This window comes from Phodopus roborovskii, unplaced genomic scaffold (genome assembly GCF_943737965.1).
Source record: "Phodopus roborovskii unplaced genomic scaffold, PHOROB, whole genome shotgun sequence".
NCBI classification, from domain to species: Eukaryota; Metazoa; Chordata; class Mammalia; order Rodentia; family Cricetidae; genus Phodopus; species Phodopus roborovskii.
In genome coordinates, this window is record NW_026125059.1 from 8158486 (window position 1) to 8184489 (window position 26004).

The 26004-nt window shown below is 46.9% G+C and overlaps 1 protein-coding gene across 1 annotated transcript; it reads right to left on the bottom strand.

Moving 5' to 3' along the window:
* Positions 1 to 8580: 8580 nt before the first annotated feature.
* On the bottom strand, positions 8581 to 16668 carry Pfdn4 (prefoldin subunit 4). Its single transcript, XM_051185607.1, has 4 exons — positions 16544 to 16668; positions 11156 to 11263; positions 10133 to 10273; positions 8581 to 8979 (listed from the first exon to the last, which is right to left on the bottom strand). Exons 1-4 carry the CDS (start codon positions 16565 to 16567, stop codon positions 8848 to 8850), a joined length of 405 nt encoding a protein of 134 aa, XP_051041564.1. The 5' UTR covers positions 16568 to 16668; the 3' UTR covers positions 8581 to 8847.
* Between the last annotated feature and the right edge of the window lie 9336 nt (positions 16669 to 26004).

Here is a 26004-nt window from a genome sequence, read left to right on the forward strand (position 1 = left end):
CAACTGCTCGTCTACCACCAGCATGGATTAAAGTTGGTTCAATTTCACTCTTGACTCCCAGTGTCGGCCACTGTGAACCTCAGTTCTCCTTTCTCGAAACTTTGAATTCCACAAAAGCTCCAAGATCCCTGTCAGCCCCAGTGTGACTCTGGGAGACCCCAAACATTACAGACAGCACACACCTGAGGCCCACTCTGGACCCCAAAGGGCTCTACCGGTGCCTCTCCACCCAGTTGTGTTAGTGTCCCCTCCTCCAGTAGCCTTCAGTGCTAACGACTGTCTTAGTGAGGAAAGCACTAGAATGTTCCGTTAGTTCACCTACTGGGCCACAAGGGACCATGAGATCAAGAGGTGCTGCTGTGATTAGGGGACCGTGTGCAGGATTTGAAAAGGGAGACCATGGGTTTTCAAATTTAATTGAAATGGAAGGAGAGTTTTATTGGTTTACCAGAAAGTGTCAGAAAAAAAGAAAGGAAGGAAGGAAGGAAGAAAGAAAAAGAAAAGCAGCTGCACATCTTGAGACATCTTGAGGTTAATAACCCCCCCCACCAGCCTTATGGACTGACTGGCGCCCTCTGGTGGTGGTGAAGTTTGTTTAGGTGTTTTCCTGACCATAGTTTCAAAAATTCTATACTCTACATTTTTCTTTTTAACTGCTTCCCTTTTGAGCGACCTTTGTAATCTCTTTGAACTCATCACAGCATTGCAACTAAACAAGGCGAAGGAAAAGCCAGAGTTATCAATTCCTTGATGCTTTTTTTTTTTAACACTTGAAATGTTTATTTATTTAGAGGGAACCTCCTTTAGGCGGAAGACAGGAAACATTGTTGAATAATGCTGCTTGATTAAAAGCATCAGATAGGCAAGATTTTATTTTCCAGTTATTGAAAGGGTTTTTGCGAGCATGCAGGGGTTTCTACAGCTGTGATTTCCTTTTGAGTTGCTGTGTTGCCGGTGTGTGCACTAGGGCTCGCTGATGTTTGTCCTCTGTTTCTTGTCGTCTGCTTCTTCCTGCCGTGTCTTTGAATGACTTGGTAAAGTTGGAGAGCTGGGAGGTTGCACGTGAAGTGTGATGGCTGGTGTCCATACAGAATCTGCAGGCGGATGGGAGATGGGCCTCTGGACAGGCCCGCAGTGAGGTGGGAGACACGCCATTCCTAGGCTAGGATCCTAGGCTATATAAATGCAGGAAAGGAGCTGCGTAGCAGGAACTCATTACTCTCTGCATCTTGACCAGGGATGCATGTGACCAGCTCCCTCAAGTTCCTGCCACTATGATGTCTCTATCAGAATGGATGGTACCCTGGAACCCTCAACCAGAATAAATGTTCCTTTCACTTGAGTTGTTTGTTTGTTTGGTCAGAGTATTCTAGCACAGCGACAGAAAAGACGTAAACTGAGATAGCCAGCTTCTCTTGACCAGTCAGAAGGCTTGTCAGTTCTTGCATACATTCCAACATGGCAACAGTTGACCAAAGCCAAGAGGTTGTTTCTTCCTACTGATGGGCTGGGTTACCTGGCTACAGCCACCATCTCCCCAAGTCCCAGGGGCCTAAGCAAGGATGTTTTTAGCATAAAACAGAAACCCCCTTTTACAGGAACAAGGAACTTGGTGATACAAATTATGGTGCACTAGAAATCTCTGTCACCTCCAAGCCACACAGCTATTGCTTATATGAGCTCTATGGCTACCAGAGGCATCTGAGTCAGACTGAGCAAAGCAATTCTGGTTCAAACATACCTCAGTCCAAGACATGATTTATTGCATTCATCTTGGTGAGCGCCACAGGCATCCAATGATTACATGTGGCATAACCCATGTTCTTTGCATGGTAGTGACTTTCGTGGATGTCATAGTCATCTGTTCCCATGTTCCTTGTTCTGTAGAGCAACGCTGTGAGTTTCCATTCTCAACTGTACAGGGTGATGTATTATGTCTTTCGGCTGCCTTGGTTTTGTGACTAGCAGCTGTCATGTCAAAACTAACCCATATTTTAAGCTTGCTCATTGTCCTGCATGGGGCACACAGCTGTCATTAAACACATGGGATGAAGACTCTGATCACTAGTGATGTTAGCATTGGTGGATCCCACGTAGCACTGCAGATCCCATATAGCACGAATATAACATTTATAATTTCTCAACACACAATTTCAATCCAGTTCCTGCATGTTTTTTTGCTTTTAAAGACCCCCACCATAAAAAAAAAAAAGCAGCAAATGCCAGTTACTAGTGAAGAGCTATTTAAACCCGATACATAAATACCATCTAAGCAGGGTGAGGGTTCCCTTCCTCTCATGCTGCTTTTTAAAGGCCTCCTCTAATGTCAGACTGTAAGCAAACAGGTAGTTATTTTCAAGAAAGCATGTATTCTTGTCACAGACTCTGCCTACTTAGGTTGAATAAAGGATTGAACTTGAGAGCAGACCCGTGTCTTCTACAGGAAGCCTGAAGGCATGGCTTACTATTTATACAAGGCCTACAAGGATTCTATCATTCTGTAGCATTCCATTAATTCTCCATCTCTAACTCCATCCTGTATCAGATCAAATCACACAAAACATCCAACCGTGGTCTTGAGTCCAACACTATCTGCCTCATGGAGAACCACATAAACATCAACTTTCCCAAAGGACACATGGGTCTGAAAAGAGCTTTGGTTCACAGGGTAATGGGGTGTGTTCTACGTGGTATAACGGACCTTAAAACTACTTCAGTGAAACTGGGGGGGGGTGTCACAGCCAGCCTTTTAGTGGGATTTTAGGGCTTAGATGCTCAGTTCAAATGTTAGAATGACCCCTGGCTGTTTTGTTTTGTCTTGTTTTTGAGGAAGGGCTTCGTATAGCCCAGGCTAGTCTGGAACTCCAAATCCAGGAGGGAGTTCCTACCTTCTGAGGGTGTGGATTATAGGTGAGTGTCACCACATCCAGCAACTGTGTGTTTTTTAGCCCCAGATGCAGCAGGAGTGAGAGATGAAGCAGGAGGGTATAAGAAGTGATTAGCTGCAGGTGTGGAGGTGTCACATCCATATGATCCCATCTTTCAGGAGGCTGAGCCGGGAATAGGAAGCTTACACTGAGTGGAGATGTGTCACTGTGATTGGGTCAATAAAGAGCTGACTGGCCAATAGCTAGACAGTGGGTATAGGCGGGACTTCTGGACAGAGAGCGCTCAGGGAAGGTGAAAGGCAGAGTTGCCATCCAGACTCAGAATAACTAGAATGGGCATAATGGAGATGAGGTAATGAGCGCATGGAAGAATGTAGATGAAAAATATGGGTTAATTTAAGTTACAGGGGCTAGTTAGAAACAAGCCTAAGCCATGGCTGAGCTTTCATAATTAATACTTCCATTAAGTCAAAAACATTTCAGTATCTTTAAACCCAAATGTCATTTCATGTCACTGCATAACACTTTCTTTATAGCAAGTTTTGAAAGGAACTAGAAAGATCGGATTCCTTTGTATCAAAGAGCTCTGCCTTACGTCACTGTTTCCGATCATATATCCCCACCCAGCAAAGAATCCACTTCTCACCTATCACCTGACAGTCCGTCTGCATCAGGGCAGGTCCTGCCCATCCACCAGGTACAACGGGTAGACATCTAAGGCCGCGGCCTCTCACGGCCCCATGGAAGTATTTCTTTTTGTTTAAAATTGGTCAGAGGAGAGTTAATGGAACAGTCTCTGTTATATTTCTCTTTATGCCAAGACTCCTCCTCCTCTTCCTCTTCCTCTACCTTCTCCTCCTTCTTCTCTTCCTTTCCCTCCTTCCTCCTTCTTCCTTCTCTTCTTCCTTCTTCCTTCTCTTCTTCCTCCTCCTTCTTCCTTCTCTTCTTCCTCCTTCCATCTCTTCTTCCTCCTTCTCTTCCTCTCCCTCCTTCCTCCTTCTTCCTTCTCTTCTTCCTTCTTCCTTCTCTTCTTCCTTCTTCCTTCTCTTCTTCCTCCTCCTTCTCTCCCTCCTTCCTCCTTCCTTCTCTTCTTCCTCCTCCTTCTTCCTTCTCTTCTCCCTTTCTCCTTCCTTCTCTTCTTCCTTCTCTTCCTCCTCCTTCCTCCTTCCTCCTCCTTCCTCCTTTTTTTTTTCTTTCAGGAGGAAGAGGCTCAGGCTGGGAAATTTTCTTAGCATTCATGGAAACCCTAACGGAGGCAATGTGTCCAGGTTACCCACCTTTGTAATTTAAGAAGAGCGATGACATGAGAAAGACACCGTGTGGCAGGGTTCACGCAGAGGGGTTTTTCTTATTAGGAGACAGGATCATAAAAGGGGGAAAGCAAGGGGGAGGCTGACCTCTGGAGACAGAAGCCGAAGAGAAAGGAGAAAAGAAAAGGGTAGAGAGAGGAAAGAAGAGGAGAGAGGTGGGCAGGGCCCCTTTAAAAGGGAACGTAGATAGAGATGCACAGGTGGTGCTCTTAGTGGCTGCAGCTGAAGGCATGTCCTGTCAGAACCCCAACACCTACATAAACAAGAATTCCTGGAAAGAAGCTGTGTCAGCAACAGCTGATTGACTGAGTGAAACTACAGAGGGTGGAGAGGTTGGAATGTTGCAGATTCGGGGGCTAATTATAACTTCTCTTGGGCTATCCTTAGCCCCTAAATAGCCATGCCTTGCCCACTTCTGCATCTGCTCTAACATCTGTGACTAACAGATAAAAGCCTTTGGAATGTATTAACTTAACAAAAACCCCATTTTCCACCCATCTGAGGGCTAAGAATACTACCAGGCAGCATCTGAGGCCCATAGCTGAGGCTTGTCTATTTGGCTATGCCCGTCTCTCTGATGTCTCTGCCAATGTTTTGATTCACGCCTTTCTTTGTTCTGTTTCTATAAAAACGTCACTGAACTACTTCCTGTCGGAACATGGAATTTGGGGTAAGAAAATGTGTGTTCCTTGGCTGTGGGCACTCCCACTTGGCTCCAGAATAAACTGTCTCATCGCTTTTGGGGTGAGAGCTGTGGTTTTGTGTCAATACTATGAAAGCCACAGGCTGGACCGTTTCACAGAGCTGTGACAGCCTGCCTGACCACATTGCAGGAGACACTGGAGCAGAGGCAAAGATGCTCAGTGAGGGGCAGAAACACACTCTGAGCAGAACCACTGAGCTGCGCATGTCTCTTGCCCTCTGTTTAAACCTAAATCTCACGTTGGCACTCTCAACAGCAGACTTAGGTTGGGTGAAGCCACCGAACCTGTTTGTCCCTCTTCCCATTGCAGCCACCAAGTAAACTTCCTCCCTCCCTCCACTCTCTGCCCCCCCCCCATTACATGACTGTTTCATTGGCCTGTTCCAAGTGGCCAAGGCCAGCTTGACGGGGCTGCACCGGGATCCAACCCTAGAGACAGGGTAACAGGCACACTGTTTTCCCTGACCCTTTTCTTTCCACCCAGCATCAGCACTAAGCTGCAGCCTGCCTCCTTCTCTCCTTGTAAGAATACTTTCACATCACCTTTTATGATCCGTTCACTCCCCGCAGCCACGATGCCTCCAGCCACCCTCCACCCCTAAGCCCTTGGCTTGAAGAACAAGATGCCCCTGTAGCCTGGTCCATGGATGGTCTGGGCAGCTCTAGCACCCACGATGACCCCTAAAGAAAACAATTATCTCACCCAAGCCAGTCTTCTCTGTTTCAGAATCATCCCAGGCTTGTGTTTTAGTTGATTACGTGGTTAAAACAGACTGCCTGGGGCAGGTGATTTCTAAAGAACCGTTTGCCTTCTTACAACTCTGGAGGTTGGGAAGCTGCAGGGCACAGACAGCATCTAGGCAGGCCTTGCTGCTGTGTCATCCCAAGGAAGGTAGAAGGGCAATCAAGAGGGACCAGACTCACTCTGGAGTAAATCCCTACGGCAACACTGATCCGTTTCCGGGGCAGAACCCTCATGGCTGAATCTCCTTGATTTGGGTTTTGTGTTTTTATATTGTTTTTAATAATGTGCGTGTGGGTACCGGCACCCCAGATGCCAGACCCTGGAACTGGGGTTACAGATAGCTGTGAACCTCCCAGCACGGGCACTTGGTCCTCTGCAAGAGCAGAGCTGGCCCCGTCTTTTAAGGACTGGGCTCCTTCCAAACCCAGGTACGGGCTTTTGAGAGCCTCCCTACACTGCCCAGGCTGGTTTGGACCTCACTGTTGCCTACTTCCTGACTGAATTACCTCAGCCTCGTGCCTCTAACAGCACATTAACCAAATAAATAAATAATAAATAAATAAAGGTTTGTTAGAAAGGTGGCTCAGTAATTAAGACTGCTTGCTCCTTTCTGAGGAGCCAAGTTTGGCTCTCAGCGTCCACGGCAAGTGGCTCACAACCGCCTGTAACTCCAGCTCTAGAGGGTATGAACGCCCTCCTCTGACCTCAATAGGCACCTGCGATTTGTCAGTAGGGAAGCCCAAATAAAATCTTAAAACAAGTGTCCTTGTTAAGAATTTTAGAAATAATTATATATCCATCCATCTTTAAGCTTAACTACAATAATTTTCCAGAACTGTCACATTGCAATGCTGACCCTTCTATGATTCTATTAATCCTGAGAGTAGCCAGGTTCCTTCTCTTCCCGAGGTATTCTGGAACATTAGTGCCATCTGCTGGGAAGTTGGTGCACAGCCCTTCCACTGTTCCCTGTTGGGTGAGGTTAGGAGCTGGGGTCTGGTGAGGTTAGGAGCTGGGGCCTGGTGAGGTTAGGAGCTGGGGCCTTGCTGGAGGAAGTCTATCACGATAGGGGAGGGAGCTTTGAGAATTTATAGCCTCCTCCACTTCCAGTTCATTCTCTGCTGTGGGCTGTCAGCTGACATCTCAGCTCCTGTTTCCATGCCTTCCCTGCCATGACAGGCAGTTGTGAGCCACTTGCCGTGGATGCTGAGAGCCAAACTTGGCTCCTCAGAAAGGAGCAAGCAGTCTTAACTACTGAGCCACCTTTCTAACAAACATTTATTTATTTATTTATTTGTTTGTTTGTTTGTTTATTTATTTTAGGTGGGGTCTTTAATATGTAGCTCTGGCTGTCCTGGAACTTACTATGTAGATCAGGCTGGCCCTGAACTCATGGAGATCTGTTATGGGATTCTTGACTATGCCGTGACCCATTTTCCAATTGGAGTCAGGCATTTGTCCCTTCTGCAAGATACCATTTCATCACAACAACAGAAGAGTAACAAATACACATGTCTCTAAGGGGAAGGGATGAGACTATGTACTCATCTCAAAAATAACTCTTGCTTTTAAAGACAGTGGCCTAATGTCTACATCTTTGTCAACATGAGTGTTTACTCACAAAGACTACAAACCTAAAGCTAACTTTAATTAAAAGCATAAACATTTTGGGAGCAGCAGATGGCTCAGCAGGTAAAGGTGCTTGCAGCCAAGCCAGACAACCTGAGTTCAATCCTCTGAACCTACATGTGGAACGGGATAATCCCCGAACGTTGTCTCTGACTTCCACACACACCCACACACAAATGCTTAAAAACAAGTAAGCAATTCTTTCTACAGAGCTCAATCTCTAAGACATCTTATTTTTCTGTTTGTATGAAAATTGACATGATCATCGGTCTGGATATTACCAATATCCGTAACAGATAAGATACATATGTTACACAGGCCTACGACATGTAGGTTATACATATCCCTACATGAGTTAGCATGTGTTAGCTGGGAAGGAAGAAATGCAGGCAGGTGTAGGCCGAGCATCACTGTTGGGCTTCACCATCAGCCACTGAATTCATGGACATAGCAACAGGCCATGATAAGGAAGAGGAAAAGGCCAGGTCTGGTGTCACATGCTTTTAATCAGGAGGCACAGGCAGGTGGGTCTCTGTGAGAGCAAGGCCAGCCTAGTCTCCAGGAGGAGCTCCAGGCTAACCGGGACTACATGGTGAAATCCTACCTCAAAATACATAAAATCTTCTTGGAAAGAGGCTCTTGCAGAAGACCTGGGTTCAGTCCCCAGCATCTACATCCTGTGGCTGACCACAACTGCTCATGCCTCCAGATCCACAGGATCTTAAACCCTTGGCCCCATGGGGACTGTACACACATAGCACACTCAGACTCACACATGCATGAACAAAAATAAACAAATCTTTAAAAAACAAAGACCCTCCTCCTTGCCTGAAACATCAGCAGCTACTTCCCTACGTTGCAGGTGAGGGGGAGCATGTGGAGGTCAGAAGAAAACTCAGGGGAGCTGGCCCTTTCCTTCCACCAGGGTCCCAGAGATCAAACTCAGCTCATCAGACTTGACAGGCACATGCATACCCACGGACTGATCCAGTTCTCTCTCTCTCTCTCTCTCTCTCTCTCTCTCTCTCTCTCTCTTTGAGACAGGGTTTCTTGTGCAGCCTTGCTCATAGACCAGGCTGGCCTTGAACACACAGTGATCCACCTGCCTCTTCTCCCCAGTGCTGGGATTAAAGGTGTGTGCCATCACCGGCTCTAAGCTTTTCTTTAATTCCTTTCCACAAGGTGGAAGCCTAGCTCAGCTGGGTGGGATCTGGCTCTGAGGCCACCACTCTCTTTAGCTTAGCTTCGTCAGGTTTCTTAAGAATGGAAATTACAAGAACTTTAAAATGATAACGTAGAAACAAAGACCGTTTAACTGGTTTTAATAACATGACATAAAGCCCCTAAAGTTGATAAAATCATTATGCAAAATACATACATGAATACTGTCTTCTTTTAAAAATATAAAATAAATAAGCAAGACATGTGAAAATAGGCAAATTTCCATTAATTAAATGAAAATTTTTTAAAAAGAAAGTTTTCCTTTCGTTTCATTTGAAGAAGGGGAATTATCATTTAAGACAATATTCAAGTTTATTAAACAAGGTTAAAAAAAAAAGTATTATAAAACGTTCAGCTCTCATCCGCCTCAAGGTTTATGTTGCTGCCAAATTTTGCATATAACTGCACTTTCAGGTCGGCTAAAACCCGCTGGATGGATGCCACTCTGGACTCTAGGGCATCGATCTCTTCTTGCAAATTTTTCTGGGGGGAAAAAAAAACGATTTAAATTAATTGGCTGCAGCTGGATGACTTAAGAACACGTGGTCTGGGATTATATTCGGCAGGAATTTTAGGTAAAGAACTCTAAGCTGGTCAGGAGCAAACTGACTGCAATACTTAGATCAAAGCCCGAAGCCTGCATTGCAAACATTTAACTCCAGTCGATCCCAGTTCATCGTGGTGCCATGGCTACAGTCTCAGTCCCTAAGACTTGAACCCAGCATCTCTCCAACCCCTTCTCAAGGTTTATTGGATACACACTCCAGCCATGGGGCGTTTTGTCTTAGAAATCTGAAGCAGGGGCTATCATTTTAAGTAACATTCACGCTAATAAGGCAACAATGTCAGAGGCAACTGTCACCAGCTTCTCACACACCAGGTGGCTGGAAGCCTTGTGGAGGGAATTTCACACGCCCTCTCACGGGGCACTGCCAAAGCTGCCAGCTTCAAGCCCGGAATCACACTTCTCCTTATCTCCTCAGAACAAGCTTCTAAATGTGAACAACCACTTACGTATGCATAAGATCACTCACCGGAACATCACTACAGCAAAATATCAGACACAAACTAATCCTACTAAAGGCACAGTAAGCAAACCAATACCCATCAACACAGTATTAAGATGGCCTCAAACATGTCAGAAGACGGTGATGTTACAGGCCGATGTGGTCCCAGATCAGCGTGCTGAATAAACCAGCATCCAATACAGAAAATGTTCCCTCAAAATGTTAACTGTTGCACATGTGGAGCAGAGGGTTGGGAAGAAGAGGGGGGAAGGGGACTAACAGAAAAGCGGGTTCACCACTGATGGTGGGGCTCCCAAGGGTTCCCTTTCTACTTTATAATTCTTAGTGCATACTCAGTGTTTGCAGCTGGAAACAAAGTTCTGGGGGCCGGAAGCCCACAGTCAAGTGCCACTTCGCTAAGTCCAGGAACCTTTGTCCCCTCACTCTAAATTGTGCTGTGTGGATTAATAAAACCACGCTGGCAAAGCTCAGAGCCTGGGACGCTGCGCCAACCCCTTATATGTTAGCTGGCACCATGGTCTCCCCCACCTGCAATTATGCATTTGTATAAGGACCTGCTTCCCAATCCGAGGGTTAGATTTCGTCTCCCAGGCCAGACTCACACACACCTTTGCTTCTTCCAACATCTCCTGGGTTTCTTCTTGAGAGTGGCTAATGAAAACATCTCCGATCTGGTACGGGATCATGAAGGAGTCGTCATCTGCCAGCATAATGTCGTCACAAGCATCTTCTAAATTCTGAAGGTGTTTCTGTCAGGAAGAGAAGAGCCATGAAAATACAGCCATGGTTTCCTGACAGTGTGACTCTAATGCAGGGATATGGGCTCTCTGAGGGACCAGTGCTCAGCATTGCTGTCAGACGTGGACATGTGACCATGGGCTTACTAGGAGCCAGCTCAGCATCCTATGGGTAGCTCTAGCTCAGCATCCTCTGGGTAGCTCTGGAAGTATCAAGACACTCCTTTCTCTGTGGTGGTCAGCAGGTGTCCATGGCCACTCACTTCTACTTAACAATCCCCCATGCTGCAAATCCTGTCAATCCACAGAAACAAAGACCAAAGCCTAGAAAACACACCTTCCCTCTCAGCCTTGCTTGCCCAGGAGGGTAGATAGCATGAACAGTTAAATCTGATGCGTGCACTTCAACTGGGGTACTGAGAGAACCAGACAAAAAGCCAAGCACAGGCCTCAGAGTGAAAGGCCATGCAGCAGCAGCAGCTCGTGTCACCACGTCTGTGAGGCCCAGGACCGCTAAACACACATGCAGTTTTGTCCCCAGGAAAATCCTCGGGCACGGCACAGAACTGCACTGGGGAAACCGAGGCACACTCAAAACCGTCACTCACTCTGTTGCCCCACCCCTCTCAGGGGCACAAACGACCTTGTGAGCTGGGCCTGCAGGCACATAAGGAGGCTGAGGCAGGCGGTGACTTGGAGGACAGCCTCGGCTACATGGACAGTTTTACAAGGCAGGACCCTACCTCAAAACAAACAAAATCAGACTTTGTGTTAACTGACCAGACAGACAGTGTCACCAGGGACAAGCAGCCATGAGGAAGCTAACAGTTGCTGAACACGGTTCCATTTTAAGGGATACAGTACAAACTTCTAGAACAGAGGTGTATTCGGTACCTTCTTCACTTCTATCTCCTCCCTCAGCTCCGTGATCCGACTCGTGTTTCGAGCAAACTTGTTTATCTTTTGTTGGTCTTCGAAAGTAACATTGACATCTTCTGCAGCCTGGAAAAGAGGTTTAGCTTGCTGTAGAATTTCAATCGGGAAGTTACAGGCGGGTATCTTACACAGCAGGGCAACAGCCAAGCGCACCACCCGTCCTGAGACAGCAGAGGGGCACAAGGCTGTAAGAATCACAATGTGTCCTGCTTACGAGTTGTCTGTGACTCTACCCCATCATTCTATAGGACCACTTGTAAACAAGCTCCAAATGTAAAACAGTAATTAATAAAAGTCCTAGTATTGACAATAAAAAGAAAAGCCAACTTGCCCAAAAGGCAGAATTTCCCCCAACTGGGACACTGTTTCACCAGGAAGCAAACACCCTGAGTGGCTCTCGAAGACTGTTTCTGGGTACAAACGAGTGTGGGCATGGTGTGCTGAGCAGGAGCACACCACCTGCCTAGCTTTCCATCTGATTCACTGCAAGAGCGTCGCCATGCATTCCAATGGCTGATTCACTGCAAGAGCGTCGCCATGCATTCCAATGGCCCTAATTCATACAGTGAGACTTGGTGTTTACTCTAATGTAGTGAGAGGACCCACTACAAGGTGATGGAGATTGGTTTTGTATTTAACACCTGACGTGGCAGACCTAGCCGAGTGTCTAGATGACACAGAATCTATAAAATAACAACAGATAATGGCACCTGAGCTCCTACCGTATGCGGAGAACTCTGCTAACCTCTCATCTCAAAAGGGCATCACAGATATCACTGTTTCATAGATGATCAGGGACCTCAGTTTAGATAACTTGGGCCAACCACACGGCCAGTAAATGGACAGACCTTGATTTTAATGCAAGCAAGCTGTCCCCAGAGTCAGGTGTACATATGCATGCCCATGTGTATGCAGGTACATGAGCTCCTATTCAGTTAGAAGATGGGGCAGAACCGTAAAGGGGCTTTAATATATTAGAAAAGAAATTAAACACCAACCCTTCCTTTATTTATAAAAATAAGAACAAGTGTACTTGACAACGGTCTAAAAAGAGTAAAGCTACGTATATGTAAAGACAGGTCCTACTAGCTGGACATGCTGCCCATCTTACCACTTAAAACTGAAGCAGGAGGATCACAAGTTTGAAGCTAGCTTTGGATACATAAAGAACCCTTGTCTCAAAAAGCTGATGATGCTGGAGAGATGGCCCATGGTCAGGAGGCTTGCTGCTTCCAAAGGACCCAAGCTATGTTCTCAGTGGCTACACCAGGCGGCTCACAACTGCCTGTAAAGCCAGCCAGCTCCCGCCGGGGGAATGTGAGGCCCTCGTCTGCCCACATGCACACACACACACACACAAACAAACAAAATTCAAGTCCTTTACAAAGAAAAGGCTCTCACTGAAGAGCTACACGTATACATATGTATGCATGTGTGCATATATATATATATATATGCACACATGTACAGACAACACTGCAGACTGGATACACATATAAATTCACATGTACAGATAATACTGCAGACTGGATAATAAATGCAGGGTAAGAATGGCTGGCTCTTCCACCAGCAGCAGAAGCAAGTCATAACGCCCACACTCCACTGCTTTCTTGTAAGCTATGGCGTGAGGTGTGTACACACAAACTTCTCCAGAGGTTGAAAGGCAGCCTGCAGTCTCAAGACACAGCACAGTGGTCGGACAGAGACAGTATCGGAACTTAGGCCTCTCCGTCATCAGGTTCCCATCCCAAGGGGCAACTCTGCATGCACTGAGTCTGTCTTCAGAATGTGTGCTCCAAGAGCCCTTCCCACCATGTGTGCACAGCATGGCGGTTCAGCCTGTGGTCTCTATCAACATGAGGAGCCCTGGACACTGAACAGACACGGGGCGGAGAGACTGGCGTCCTGGTCGCTTCACCTATAGAATCATCGAACTCCTAGACAGAGCCCTGAAGACTTGCGGCTTTCTTACCTTGGCAGTTTACAGTGTTTTGCTCCTTCAAATCCTAGAATGCATTTACAGATAACTCTGTCCCCATGAGGACCTTAAAGGCAATTCAGGAGAAAGGCTCTAATGCAAGGGTTCTCAGCATGGGTGTCACAGCCCCTTGGGTTGAGCAATCTTTTTACACAGACATTTACATTATAATTGATAAGAGCAGCAAAGTTACAATTATGAAGTAGCAATGAAAATAATTTTATGGCTGGGGTCAGCACAACAGGAGGAACTGTATTAAAGGGTCGCATTAGGAAGGGTGAGAACCACTGGTCTTACAGGACCTGTTTGACAAGCAACCGTGGTGAAGGGTTTCTGAGTTCAAATCTAAATTATGTCAGATCATACCCAGAAATATTTGGATGCCAAAGAGGCCTGGGGGTTGGCTATTTTCTGTCTTTCCAAAGCAGGCATTTCTTGGAGTAGCACTGCCAAACAGTGGCCACAAGCAGGCGTGTGGCACCCTGGGGACACAGTTCCTTGAAGTGGTTTTTCTCCCAGGGTTAAGGACACTGTCAGTGAGTTAAAGGCATGGAGCTACTTCACTCTGAGCCAGGGGGTGGCCCCCAGGCTCAGCTAAGAGACTGGTACCTGCGATCCCTAAAGGCAGATGCTCCTACAGCACATCTTTTTCCTTTTTAGGGTGCTAGGGTGCTAGGGTTGCCAAGGGCCCTTCACACGCTGGGCGAGCATCTGCCACACAGCTATACTCCCACCCACTTCTACATCCCCGGAGCTGCATTTGGGCTGGAAGACAGGAACTTTTAACTGGGGTGCAAGGACATCAAGGAGTTGATTTAGTCCCCCAAATCATATGCAAAATTGGTAGGCATTGCAGGGGTGTCCAACCTTTTAACATTGTGGCATGATGTCACCTACAGATGTGTTGGGCCACATTCATAGCTATCCTGGGACCAAGAACTGTAACGTGAACATGCCCGGCATCCAGCACGTGCATTCTCTGGAAGAGTCTTAGTAGCATTCATCAGCTTTTCAAAGAGACCTACAAGTCCAGAGGGCTAGCAGCTCCTGTCTTAGTCAAGCCAGATACAGCCAACTACTGAGTGCGGTTATTTTCTACTGAGAGCGGTTATTTTCTAGCCCTGCAGACAGCAGTGAAAGAAAGGCAGGACAGGCTCCAAAGCACGCATGCGGAACTTCAGGTAATTTGCTCAGTTCCCTGGAGCCACCCCTGGGCTGTCATCTGTGAAATGAAGAAGGTATTTCTACCTCTGCAGGGTTGGTAAAACGTGTACCAACCACAGGGCCTAGGTGTGCAATCAGCCTTCAACAAATGATAGCTAAGTACTTTGTCTGCTCGATATTGCTTCTGACGTTCAATAGGAGGCTAGCTCAGTTGGTGGAGTGCTTGCCCGGCATATGTGAAGCCCTGATAAAACCAGGTGTGGTGGGACAAACCTGCAGCCCAGCAGTGAGGAGGTGAAGGCAGGAGGGGAGTCCACGTTCATCCTCAGCTGCACATTGAATTTAAGACCAGCCTGAGCCATGTGAGACCCTGTCAGAAAGATGAGAAGGAAGGCAGGAATGTCGAAAAGAACCATTATAGGTTTAAGGGAACTCTGCAAGGTATAAGACACATGACTTGCCATCAATTCAAGAGAAAAGTAAAATGCACTAAACCCTGACTACACCCTTTTCTGGTAACATCTTACGGGGTTATAGGAGGAAGCAAACCATACTCCATACCGAGTTTAGGTACTGGTAAGCTGGGTGTCCAGAAAAAAATAAAGTTCTCACAAATTTCAGCAGGCAGTTGGATCTCTGTTCCAGACCAGCAAAAGCTACACAGTGAGTCCTTGTCTAAAAACAAAACAAAAATACCAAAAAAACAAAAAAACAAAAAAAAAAAAAAAAAAAAAAAAAACAAGGACAAACCTCATTGTTTATCATGTAAGTAAACAGTAGGGCTAACATCTGAGGGCTCAACCTAACAAAAGAGGCAAAACAAATCTGTTTCCTACTTGGCCAAATCGCCATGGATATGGACCTTAATTTGCTACTACATAACAATCTGTGGTTAACAGACCAGCAGGGTGAGCAACTCATCCAAATGCAGTCTCAGCAATCACCCACTCCTGAATAAACTGCAAAGGTTGACCATCATCCTTCCCTGAGCAGATGTGCAGACTATGTGACACTGGATAGCAAGAACACAAAAGACATTCTAAAAGGACACGCAGGCGCACACACACACACACACACACACACACACACACACACACACACACAGAGAGAGAGAGAGAGAGAGAGAGAGAGAGAGAGAGAGAGACACCCTGGAGTGAGAAAGCTAGTTAAATCCCAGCCATTCTTTTGGGCCCCAGTTTCCTCATCAACTAAGAATAAAAACAGAATCACCCAACAAAATAAATAACACAAAAACCCAATGGCTTTCAGCTGTTATTTTTTTCCCCCCTCCTGCAATTTTCTTCTTTCTACTTAGACTGTACATCTGAAAACACTTTTTGGGTTATAATGCCCAGATAGAAGTTGAGCTCGATTTACTGGCTCAAACTGAGACCAAGAGGGTTGGATATCCATGTAGATTAGCTGTGTATCATGAATGAGGCCCTGGGTTCACCTGGATTCAACCCCACCCCCACGGGCACACCAAAAGCCAAATGTAGTGGCAAACACCTGTAATTCCAGCTCCTGGTGCAGGCAAAGGAGGATCAGACATTCAGAATCATATGGAGCTGCGGGCCAGTGTGGAGCACACACACAGACACACAGATACACACACACACAAGACCGTGTCTTTTAAAAGTGCGATAAAACACCACACCGCGCCCGGTGCACAAGTTATCGGGTGTCGTTGTAAGATAAAATAATAAAGGTGCTGAGACGGGAACAGACCAGATCACCTGACCCAGCATCTTGCCAGATGAGTCACCAAGGGATGGCCACAGCTGTCAAGTGCGGGGAGGAGTGGGGGACCCGAGTCCTTCCCGGGTCGCTGGGGAACGCCTGGGTAATAAGCACACGCTCCCGGGGCCGACCCCTCCACCGTCAGTAAACACTACTTCTAGCCCGAAGGGTACAGGTGCATCGAGCGAGCACAGAGGCTGCGGCATCAGCATGCGGGGATGCAGAGACCAACCCGGTCCCCGAGGAGATGCGCGAGCCCGAGCAGGCTAGCGACGGGGACCGCACCGTGCACCCAGCGCGGGCCCGGCACTGCGCACCCCGCGGCCCCGGCGCCTCGGATACCTCACCTCCCCAGCCCCCCGGCCGCCAGCCCCCCGCGCCTCCTCAAAGCCGCCGCCCCGCATCTCCTCCGACCCCGGCCGCCGCGCCCACGCCGCCTCGGACCCCGGCCCCGCCGCACTCACCGCCTTCTTCATGGTGGCCGCCATCTTGGACTGCACCACGGGGCGCAGGGGTGGACCATCCTGGTGCGCGCCACCCCCCGAGGTCCCTCCCGGGCCCTGCTGACCCAAACCCTCGCTAGAACACAGCAGTGCCTCTTCACACTGCTTCCAGCGAGGAATCTGGCCGTGAATTACGAAGACGAGGACTCTGGAAGAAACTCTAACCTGGAGAGACTTGGTACGTTCCAATTAAAGGGACATGCAGCTTTACTCTCGGAGGGCATAAACACCAAGTACTGCCAGTTGTCCCGCCCGACATTCCGGCCATGGGCAGCAGGGGGAGCGCTGGGCACCAGCAGGGCGAACCGAAGGAATGAGAAATTCCTTTCCCATTTATTCAGCAAGTCGACTTAAAAAAGGAGCGGCGAGCGTTGCTCCGTCTCCTTCAGTAAAGTATTTCCACTCAAGCATGATGATCTGAGTTCGATCCCCAGAGCCCACATTAAAATAAACTAAACAATGCAGGAGGCGGGGGGGAGGAGGGAGCTGAAGGCACTGGCGGGCGGGCCACACTTGAAGTTGACCTTAGCTTGTGTCCTCTGACCACTGCAGAGGACACCAAAATGGACTGGGCAGCCAGGAGTGGATGAAGCCAAAGGCAGGTGACCCCAAAAGGATCTAGAGCGGGAGGGGGGAGGAAGGGAGGGAGGGCAGCTGTATATCTGCTACTTGTTCAAATATGTTAGCCTGAGAAGGCCTGTCCTCCCAGGGACCTGGTGGGCCTGAGGCTTCCTCGGCAACCAGGACCGCTGTTAACTTCCCAGAGCTAATACACTGTGCTGGAAAACAGCTCTGAAGGGCAAAAGAGCTGAGAACACCGGAGCTCGGGTCATTATCTCATCTGCCAAGCAAGTGATGTGGGATCGGGATGGGGACGGGTTTGAACAGCAACACAATAAAAGCATGGCACTGGGCTGGGTACTCTGTGCGTCCTTGGAAGTCCCTCCTGTGGCTTCATCAAGCCTCGATCCTCACACGGCATGCATAAGGGGACAGAGGAGAGGGACGGATCTCACCGGTCTGCTTGTAGTGCAGGGGTTCTCAACCTTCCTGATGCTGCAACCCTTTAATACAGTTCCCCAACCATAAAATTATTTCATTGCTACTTCATAACTGTAATTTTGCTAGTGTTATCAATTGTAATGTAAACATCTGCTATGCAAGATAACTAATATGTGACCCCTGTGAAAGGGTCCTTGGCTCTATAACCCTTGGAGCCACTCAGAAGGGGGAGCTAGTGTCTGGCTGCAGTGGTTAGTGGAGACTCTGTAGTTGATAACGTGTTGACTGGACCAAAAGGATGCCAGGTTGGATGCTGCATGTCAAAAAGGATAAAACACCCCGTCCTCGTGCAACTTACCACCTAGTGATAGGAGACAGGTCACAGCCAGATACCTACATAAGGACCGTGTGTCAGAAAAGGTGATCTGTGTAAATGGGACTGACTGCCACAGCAAGGACGCACAAAAAGATAAGGGACATAGGCAGCTCTGTCTTGGGAACTCCCCTGGGGAGCCAAGAAAGAAGACATAGAAAACACAAAACCAACTGGAAACAAACGTACGCTACAATGTGTCCAAACATTTCCCAGCTTTAGACTGTATCACACAGGGATAATGAGTGTGTTTGCCATTTTGTGGTAGTATGTATGTGGGTGTCTCCCCCCCCCCAAAAAAAAAAACTGAAGCATGGATGGGGGACAACTTTAAGTCAGAGTGGCAGGAATGGGTAAATCTCACTAGCAGGAAGTAATTTGGTCCTGTCCCTGCAGGGGGCGCCCAAGGATCATAACTGCATTCCCTGGGCATTCAAGTCCACATCCTGGGAATTTGTATTTGGCTCCAATGTTTTTGTAGGTTATTTTGTCCTGACAAGGTTTGAAATGCTCATGTCTTCCCACTGCATGCAGGATCTAACTCAGATTTGGAATCAAGGACAGACTTGCTCTCTGATTATTGTGTAACACTTTTCCCGGAGAGTCATGGACAAACATCTACTCACCCCAGACAGGAAACCAATGACAGAAGAAAGTAAGGACACCACAAGTGAACCAATGGCTTTCCGGGGTTACCGAGGACTGTGCGGGAGGGGTTGCTGGGAAGAACATAGAGGACTCAAAGGCCAGTTTCAAAGTCCCCACTGACCCTGCAGCCAGACACAAGCTCTCCCATGTGAGTCTGGCCCAAGGGTTACAGCTTCCAGGACTGGGGCTTGAGGGGGACTATGGCTTCTTTTCTCCGGCTGCTAAGAGGACACAGGACCCAGGTTCAGGGCACCATCTTGGATGGAGAGGCCAGATCCCTCTCCAGACACAGAACCTTCTAGCACCTTGATATTGGACTTCTTCTCCACAACTCTGAGAAGTACATTTCTGTTGCTTATGAATTACCAATTACTCAGCAGCACAGATCCTCGAAGGCAGACTCTTTCTTAAACACCCCCACCCCTGCAAGTAACTTTCTGGCCATTTCCTTGGGAGCCTCTTTCTCCTCCACTAGACCAGAGCACCAGGGAAGCAGACCACACCTGTTCATTAATGAGTAAGTAATGTGAGACACAAGATGGCTGCTGCAGCATTCGTTCAGTTACAGTGTTCAAAAGTCCAAATTCATGTTTGCCTGAAAAGCCTCCTTTCGTCACCAGGTGGCGCCATGGCTCCAAACTTTAATTTTTCTTGGAAACCCTAAGTATTACAAAGCAGGACACAGAATCAAGTAAGCCACACTCAAGGCCAATTTCAATTTGTAATTTCTTCTTACTAGGAAAGGTTCATCTTTTTTTTTTCAAAGATACTCCTAATACACGGGATTTTTAGACTTTGTGGAATAGACCACTCTCTGGCTCTAGTGTAAGGCTCAGGGACAGAGGGCTTGACTAGCACCCCTAATGCCTTGAGTTCAGTCCCCAGAACCACAAAAATATTTTTAGAAAGGAAGGGAGGGAGGGAGGGAGGGAGGGAGGGAGGGAGGGAGGGAGGGAGGGAGGGAGGGAGGGAGGGAGGGAGGAAACCATTGTCTAATCAATCCATTTACATCAGTGGCACCTGGGTGAGCAGCTGTAACTGAGAAAGCAATCATCACTTAGGATCAACAGCTATCACCCCATACCAGTTACCTGGTGCGATCCATCCAGTGGGGATTTGTTCAAAACAAGTGGGCATTCTGCGCTTAGCTGCCCACCCCACCCCACACCCCACAAACCCCCATGCACCCCAGGGCTGCTGCTCACAAATGGGTCTGATTTGCACTGATGTGGACATCTTCGATATTCACGCTCATCTAAAGCACCTTAGATATTTCTAGGTTCCACTCTGAACTCTCCATTTTAGAAGTCAAACTTCAGCTACCTAGAATCCTTAAAGAATACCAGTCTAGAGAAAGCCAGTCAGATTCACCAAGACAGCGCAAGCCAATCAGAATCGGCAGTGCAATGAAATCATTCCGGAAAATCCAGTCGGGGTGGGGAGTGCTGCGGAGAAAGGGTTCCCAGAGGCCAAGGCGCCCAGGCGGAGGGAGGGACCAGGGGCTCTCTGGAGCCATAGCGAAAACACCTGGACTTTGGTGACTCGGGCTCAGAGTTGGGGGGATTGTATGAGCCAGCTAGCAAGCAAGGTGACTTCAATGTCCCTGAGGTTTGCTGTCACTGGCCTCTGCCAACCCCAGAGCCTACATATAGCCAGGCATTGTTTTCCTAGTTCTTCTGATGGGTCCTGTGAGAGGTATCACGGTGTTTGCACGAAGCACCATGAAGAGGTTCATTTACATGTGGTAAAATCTTATTCCTTAAAACTTCAGCCAAGAAAATTAAGAAGGCCAGGGGAATGTGGCAGTATTCTTGAGGTTATGGTGAAGTGTGGATAAACAGACGGCTCTGGGGTGGAATTCTGCCCAAAGGGGGAAAAGCCATGTGGCGAAGTGGGTAGAGGGCTTGCCTAGAATACACAAAGCTCTGGATTCGAATCCCCAGGACCACATAAGCCCAGCATGGTGGTGCACAACTATATGTAATCCCAGTACTCAGAGGCAAACAGATCTCTCTCACACACACACACACGCGCACGCACGCGCACACACACATGTCCTCTCTCCTCTCTTCTGTCTCTCTCACTTATCTAGTCAAATTTGTGCTCCAAACAGGTGTGGAACATGGTGACTATGAATTTTTAAACCTTCAGATAAAAATTAATACTTATGTTAATCAGTGTATAATATGACATAACAATGCAAACCATCAAATTTACATATTGTGACCCCAACTACCAATTTAAAGTCTACCAATGAGTAGAATACATAGGAAGAAATGTACAGAACTCTTAATAGTTGCTAAGTGGGGTGGCATTTTTTTTCCTTAGTTGACCTTTCTCAACTTTCTTTTAGTAATGATACATTATTTCCATAAAACCCGGAAACTTCTAGTTCAGGCATCACTACAGGATGAGTTATTCTTCAAAAATCAGCAGAGAAAGTCAGCTAATGCTCACACCTCGCCAACCCTGGAGCCCAATTATCAAAGACAAAGAATAAATCTAAGCAGATCCCTACGTGTCTGTCTGTCTGGGGTTTCTAAGAAGATACCAGGTAAATACAGTTCCTGGCCATGGGTGTAATCATCTGTGTGATGGGCTCAGATCCCCTAAAACATGATTGCTACAAGAGATCATATTTATTCACTGAATTGTACATCTTGTTACTTGGGAATTACCTTGCATTACTTAATGTTTTGATAATTAATGCAAATTTATTAAGATGTTGATATATAAAGGTATGTGTGCTCTTGTTTGTAAAAAGGTTTCTGACTTGCATGTCCATTTTCTTCTTTTTCAATCAAATCAAGTTTGACTTTAACAGATTAGAATCGAAATATATGCAGAGCTTTCCTCTCCAACGATACCAGTGTTAGCGTGGTTTGCTACTGGGCCCATGTGCAAGCAAAAGGAGACTTATTCAAGTAATTTCCTTACATATTAAACAATTTAATTAATGCATGCATTGATGGATGTATCTATTGCTTTGTTAATCTCTGCTGATGGGACTTGGAAACAAAAGTGTGTGTATCAGAACAGAATGTTTCCTTCTAGCCTCTGCTCCATCTTCGTCTGTCAATATCCTTTATTTCTATTTGGGGCTGGACTTGCTGTAGGAGTAAACTCACTTGGGAATGGAGCCAACACAAGAGGAAACTTGAAGAATGGAGGAAAAGAAACTAGGGCCTGATAGGTGTCTGCCTCGAGGCTGTGAGCTGGGTAACTCCTCAGAACATGTTAAAGTCAGGAGTCAAGGGATTCATTTACCTAAAGAGATCCGATTGCTTTTCTGACAAGAATAAATTGCATGGCTCTCTCTGGAGATTTTTATTCAGAAGTGAAGTCATCCTCTCTACTAACCCACTTAAAACAGAGGGAAAGAGAAAGTGTTTGATGTTTGTTGAAATTTGATAAATCCCTAATTCATACCCTAAAATATAACCTTTATGTCTAATTTTATGACATTAAGTAGAGTCCATTATTAGCATTTTTCTTTCAGAAATGATCCCATTTCAATGTATATTTGATTTCAATAAGAGCTTTGTAGCAATTCCACTAACTGGTGATTCATATTGCTTTATTTTAAGTTTTGTTGGAGTCTTCATTGATGGGTGTGGTGGTCTTCATGAGAATGGGCCCAATGGGCTCATATATTTGAGTGCTTAGGTTATCAGCTGGTGGAACTGTTTAGGAAGGATTAGGAGGTGTGGCCTTGGAGGAGGTGTGTCACTGGGAGTGGGCTTTGAGATTTCAAAAACCTACACTAGGTCAGGAGTCCTCTCTGTCTCTGTCCGTGTGTGTGTGTGTGGGGGGTGTATTGTGTGTGTGTGTATGTGTATGGTATGTACGATATATGTGTATAGTATGTGTCAGGTGTGTGTGTGTGTGTGTGGTATGTACGATATATGTGTATAGTATGTGTCAGGTGTGTGTGTGTGTGTATGGTATGTACGATATATGTGTATAGTATGTGTCAGGTGTGTGTGTGTGTGTGTATGGTATGTACGATATATGTGTATAGTATGTGTCAGGTGTGTGTGTGTGGTATGGGGGTGGGGTGGGGATGTGGTATATGTAGGGAGGTGGGGGGTGTGTGTGTGTGTGGTGTGAATGTGTGTGTGTGTGTGGTGTGAATGTGTGTGTGTATGTGTGTGTGGTGTGAATGTGTGTGTGTGTGTGTGGTGTGTGCGGTATGGGGGTGTGTATGTGTGTGTGCTGTGTATGTATGTAGTGTGAATGTGTGTGGTATAGGGTGGGGTATGTGTGTGTATATGTGTGTGGTGTGTATGTGTGTGGTGTGTGTGGTATGGGGGTGTGTATGTGTGTGTATGTATGTGTGTGTAGTGTGAATGTGTGTGGTATAGGGTGGGGTGTGTGTGTGAACGTGGAAACTTGTGTTGTGCATTCTCTCAACCCTCTCCTACCAGGAGTTCAAATGTGATACTTCAGTTGGGTTTCTTTATCTTCACGAAATTGAAACAAACTTGGACTACCTTAAACAATGAGTTTTAGACAACTAGACTCCTGAGACCCCAGCTCTCAACTGGCAAGTGCTGACAGACAGGAGTGAGCAGCCTTCAAGAGGAATCCGGCTCCAACCACTAGAGGTAGGACCGTAGGACCCTCCGTTAGGACAGCTGTCGCTGGTCCAGGAGCCCCGCCAGAGTGACGAGGTAAAAAATAACAAGAGATTGCTGTTTCCCATTGATGGTGTGACAGAGAAAGGACGCCTCATAGTGACTCTGGCCCACTCTGACTGCAGAAGTCAGGATGGGGTTGGCTCTGTCCTGTTTCTTCTCAAGTGCGCGTTACTTGACTTTGGTTAGCACGCAGAGAGTGTGGCGCTCTAACTAAATAGTCCTCCCTTGCCTTGCTCATCACTAACACACCATGCTGGGGCTAATGCCTGGCATGCAGAAGGCGCTCAGCCAGGATTGCTGATGACTCCTCCAAAGCATTCCGTTCTGGCTGGAGAGAGTGAAAACAAATTGAGCAATCTCTGGAGATGTCGATTAAATCAATTTTCAATTAAAAAAAAAATAGCACCACGGTGGAGGGATCCACGGATGCCCCTGTGTAAACACACAGGTTGCAGTAGGCTTCAAGCCGGAGCCAGCCCCTTGTTGCTGCAAACTGCATAAGCATGAGAACAGAAGGGTCTGTAGCTGCTCTCCCTGGGTGGGAAAGCCTGTAGTAAAATCCCTGCCATTGCTGCCTCACAAAGCTTGCCCACATACTCAGCTGACGGGACTTTTTTTATCTTTTAAAGAGAAAGGGGCCCCTCCGGGATTGATCTGGAATTGTTCCCTTGGTCCTCTGAATGAGGGTTAACAAAGAGCGGGGAGTATCCACAATCACTCCATCAGGAGCTGCTTTCCCTCAGGACAGAGATACCTGGTGCGCCAGTCTCCTGGTGAGGTGAATGCCTGCTGGGTCACTGTAAAGCTCTGACACCTTCATTGGTTCTCAGGAATGCCCATCTAAGTCAACGGATGTCAGATGTGTCAAGGCAGGCTCCGGACATACAACAGCAAACCCAACTGTGCTTCAGGTCCAAAGCACTTGCCAGTAAGAATCCCTTCATGAAATTCTCCCCAGATTACACATGGATGAGATTAGACAAGTCATGAGATTAGACCAAGCATGGAAAGGCATAGAATAGGTGTCTGTGTGGTGATGTAGTTTTAATTTTAGTTATGAAGCGTATATGGTACCAATGGAATGTCAAAAAGGGGAAAGGAAAAAGGGAGGGGAAGGGGAGGGGAGGGGAGGGGAGGGAAGGAAAGAGCCCATGGGTAGAGGCTGGAAGATCAATTCAAAGATCAGACAAGGTTTAAAATCACTTTCAGCTGCACAGTGAAAAGCAAGGCCAGCCTGGGCTGCAGGAGGCTCTGTCTCACAACGCGAAACTAAACAGGCAAACAAACAAACAAACAAAAATCTGTGGACTTTTACATTGCCTGTTTAGCCTGCCTGTAGATCAGACAGTTACAACAGACCCTCCCAAAGTCACCATTCCTAATGACAGCTAATGGGCATGGTGGCTTCATAATATCATCACTGGAGAGGCTGAGGCAGGGGAATTGCCACTGTTCTGGGACAGTCTAGGCTATTTAGGAACTACCAAGCCAGCCTAAGCTACAGAATGAGGCCCTGTATTATTATTTTTTTAAAGATTAATATTACCTGTAAGTACTAAGTGGTTATAGGTGTGTGCCTCCCTAGCAGACCTCAGGCCCCAATACCCTTGTTAGGTGGTTCACAATCAATACTAAATCCAGATTGCACACACTCTTCTGACCTCTGTGAGTATCCACACATGTGACACATGCACACATACACATACAAAATAAAATAAATCTTTAAAACACTGCCGTATTAACATGGGTCTGTTTTAAAACAAGGTAACTCTCTTGACAATGAATCCATTCAAAAGCTTCCACCACCCCACCACCCCATGTGACTGTATTGGAGGTTTTCAGGTACCTTTATCCACACTTGGAATAAAAATACTGACTGACCAACATGACCTACTTCTGCTCAGAAACCACTGAGCAAGTGCTCGTGCCAAATGGACTCTATGAAGACAAAGGCCGAGTTAATTCTTGGCCTACTGGGGATGAGCATGTACTAACTTCCTATGTTGCCAATGAGGAAACTGGACTCTGAGAAGCCAAACACCTTCCCTAGCCCACACAGCAGTGAGGGGTGGAGACATGGTTTCAACCCAATCTGAGGAGGCCTGAACTATTGTTTTTGTTGTGTAAAACTGAGGTGCCCAGATGAGCATCCTCAGGGTTTACCAATAACTTCCTCAGAAAACAACAGATGTATTGTTACTAAACTCTCTAGGTTTTGCTGGGGAATGGGGAAGTAATCAGTAATCAATCGTCCATTATTTGCTTATTGGGCGCTATTCAGCATAAACAGCATTGTGTCATGCGTGTGTTACTTACGGGGGTGGGGGGTGGGGGGGAGAATCAACAGAATGGCAGTAGCTTACAATGTCGAGGAGATTTAAGTAACCGTAAAAGGAGAAAAGCCATAAAGAAAATGGCTTTAATGATCTGAGAGCCCATTTCCTATAGTTATGCATACCTGGGCATCAGATGCATGCCAAGGACCTGCCCCTGTCACTTACAGAAAATCCCTGTGGAATAACCGCAATTCTAGTAAGCATCACCAGTGGCTTCAAGACCAGGTGACTCGGGTGTATCCGTTGTTGAATGCTGAGCTTAGATGTGCTCTCACTGATGTGGGGGCCCATAGAGATGGCTGCACTCCATCTTGGCACAAGGACAGAGAGTTCAAACCTGTCCTCAGCAAGTCATAAGACCTAAAGGTCAAAGGTGTGGCTACCGAAGGATGTTTGTCTGTTTTATTCTAAATAACAACAGAC

Bases quoted from the DNA above. Each gene is read 5' to 3' on its own strand.
- Pfdn4 (XM_051185607.1), bottom strand. From the start codon at position 16,567: ATGGCGGCCACCATGAAGAAGGCG. The intron at 11,264-16,543 runs GTGAGTGCGGCG...CCTCTTTTCCAG, and splicing joins CGGCCACCATGAAGAAGGCG to GCTGCAGAAGATGTCAATGT. The intron at 10,274-11,155 runs GTACCGAATACA...TCTTCCTGACAG, and splicing joins AGGAGATAGAAGTGAAGAAG to AAACACCTTCAGAATTTAGA.